The 2,432-nt window shown below is 45.2% G+C and overlaps 1 protein-coding gene across 1 annotated transcript in view; it reads left to right on the top strand.

Moving 5' to 3' along the window:
• The window catches only part of Lyg2 (lysozyme g2), an 11,975-nt gene that overhangs the window by 5,393 nt on the left and 4,150 nt on the right, over positions 1 to 2,432 (top strand). The window contains exons 3-4 of the mRNA XM_021175975.1: positions 931 to 1,074; positions 2,072 to 2,268. Coding sequence (XP_021031634.1) covers positions 931 to 1,074; positions 2,072 to 2,268 — 341 coding nt within the window. The remainder of the gene's footprint in view (positions 1 to 930; positions 1,075 to 2,071; positions 2,269 to 2,432) is intronic.

The raw sequence follows: 2,432 nt of genomic DNA, 5'->3' as shown, positions 1-2,432 counted from the left end.
TCCTCCTCCTCCTCCTCCTCCTTCTTCTTCTTCTTCTTCTTCTTCTTCTTCTTCCTCTCTCTCTCTCTCTCTCTCTCCCCACCTTCTCCTTGTGGTTCCTACCTATGACCCCCAGTCTGATATCTCAAACTCCACCCCTCTCTATCCCCCCCCCCCGCCCAGTAATTGGCTGTTGCCAGCTTTATTTAACCAATCATTTTAAGTTGGGTGGGTAAGGTTTGTACAACAAGGGCTGGTATAATGGGAATTTGCTCATCTTGGGGCACAGATCTTGGGGCACAGAATTGCATATGAATATAAGCAGCACCAGACCAACCCCCAACATCTAGTATCTAGCCCTGTTCCTTCCCTTATCAATTCTCATTGGTCTTTGGTTCATCTTTGCATTGTTTCTTTAAACATATAACTATAATGGGATTGCACATGAACATGCAATCCTATCACGTGATGTTTTCATTTAGCTGTTTCCATGCCCAGGAGCATTGGTATCAGAAGTTGCTTTAGAATCTTCTCTGAGTCTCATGCTGGGTAGGGACACAGCTCAGTGCTGGAGAACATGTCCTGTGTGTGTGCAAGAGGTCCCTAGTTGGATCCCAGTGCTGGGGAAAAAAGTTCTGTGGCCACCTTCATTCTTACGGGGAAATGCAAAAAAAAAAAAAAAAAAAAAACCTATCTGAAACCTATATGCACTGATTTTCACACACATTCCCATAGTGCTCTGGAATAATGCCCAGAAGTTAAAACAAAGTTTGCAATCAAAATTGGAAAGAGTAGTTTTTGCTTTGTTTGATGAATCTTTGGTAGAAAAAGTCATTGAGCAGAATAAGTTATGGTCTCTACTGTTGCATAGCTGTGTGTGTGTGTGTGTGTGTGTCCAGGTCAAGTAATATTTCTCACAGACTTTAGATAAGTAATTATTCTGCCTTCCAGGCACTGCCAGGGGCTCATACACTCACTCCGTGCACTCCGTGAACCCTCATGTGCACCCTCGTCTGTACCATGGCTGCTATGGGGACATCATGACCATGGAGACTTTTGGGGCCCCCTGTGACATAAATAATCTGATGAACTGTGGTAAGTACAACATGGAGCAGGGTCCTTCCCCCGTTCTCCATTGTCATTTGCAGAGTTTTCTCAGGAGGTAATTAGTTTTGAAACGGTGCCAACACTGTAATAACAACAACAACCAGGAGTCAAAATCAGAAGTTAAGAAAATAAGCTGGGTGCGGTGGCGTACACCTGAGCCCCAACTCTCCAGAGGCAGAGGAAAGGCTTAGATCAGTGGTTCTCAACCTGTGGGTCCCAATGCATCTGGGGAGATAAGGGTCAAATGATCCTCCACAGGGGTTACATATCAGATATTTACATTATGATTTGTAACAGTAGCAAAACTACAGTTATGAAATAACATATGGCTGGAGGAACCACATGAGGAACTGTGTTATAGGGTCACAGCATTAGGAAGGTTGAGAACCACTGGTCTGTATTTGGAGTTCTAGTCCAGCTAGGGCTACCCTGTGAGACTCTATCAAAAGAAAAAAAAAATCCTAGCTAACCTATCAAACTATTTTTTTTTCCTTTTATCTCTTGATTCTTTCTAAACCCTGTCTGGATGTGTTGATTTTGGCATAGCAAAACAATTCCATAAATTAAAGTTTCAATTCTGGTTTTGCTTTGCTCAGTCCATGGTGCATCACGAGTCTTCTAAGCAGAGCCTCTCATTTTTGACACCTCTCTCCTTTGCAATCCCATGCCCAAACCTTCCTCATGCAAGGTCACAAATAAGTCCGTGTTCTCAACACACAGACCACATCCACTGGCACAGAACTAGCCGGTTGCAAAGCTGGATTAAAACCCTGATTCCTAGTCCCCTCAATGCAGCGTCTTGGCAGGAAGGAGAGGGAGAAACAGCTGCAGAGGCTCCTGCAGGTGTTGATGGCCACTGGGTTTCTACAGTTAGAATGATTGCCCTGAGCTTGTGGGCGTGGTCAGAAGCTGAGGCTAAACTAGTAGACCCAGGACTGGTCCCCTTCTGCAGCAGAGGGAATCCGTTTCTTTTCTGCCAACATAGGGATCCACGGTTCGGAAATGTTTGCCGAGATGGATTTGAAAGCCATAAAACCTTACCGGATTCTCATCAAAGAAGTGGGGCAGAGACACTGTATTGACCCAGCCCTCATCGCTGCCATCATCTCCAGGGAAAGCCACGGCGGGGCTGTCCTGCAAAATGGCTGGGACCATAAGGGGCAGAGGTTTGGCTTGATGCAGGTAGGGAGCCAGAGACTCCATCACCCCAACTTCAGCTCTCCATGCAGAAGCTCAAAAGTCCATTCCAGGATGGAACACACAGGTGTATGGGCGCACCTTATTCTGTGACACTTGTGGTGTTTCATACAAGATAGCCATTGGGCATTTCTTTTTTTTTTTTTTTT

This window comes from Mus caroli, chromosome 1 (genome assembly GCF_900094665.2).
Source record: "Mus caroli chromosome 1, CAROLI_EIJ_v1.1, whole genome shotgun sequence".
Classification (NCBI taxonomy): Eukaryota; Metazoa; Chordata; class Mammalia; order Rodentia; family Muridae; genus Mus; species Mus caroli.
This window is presented reverse-complemented; position numbering and strand designations above follow the sequence as displayed.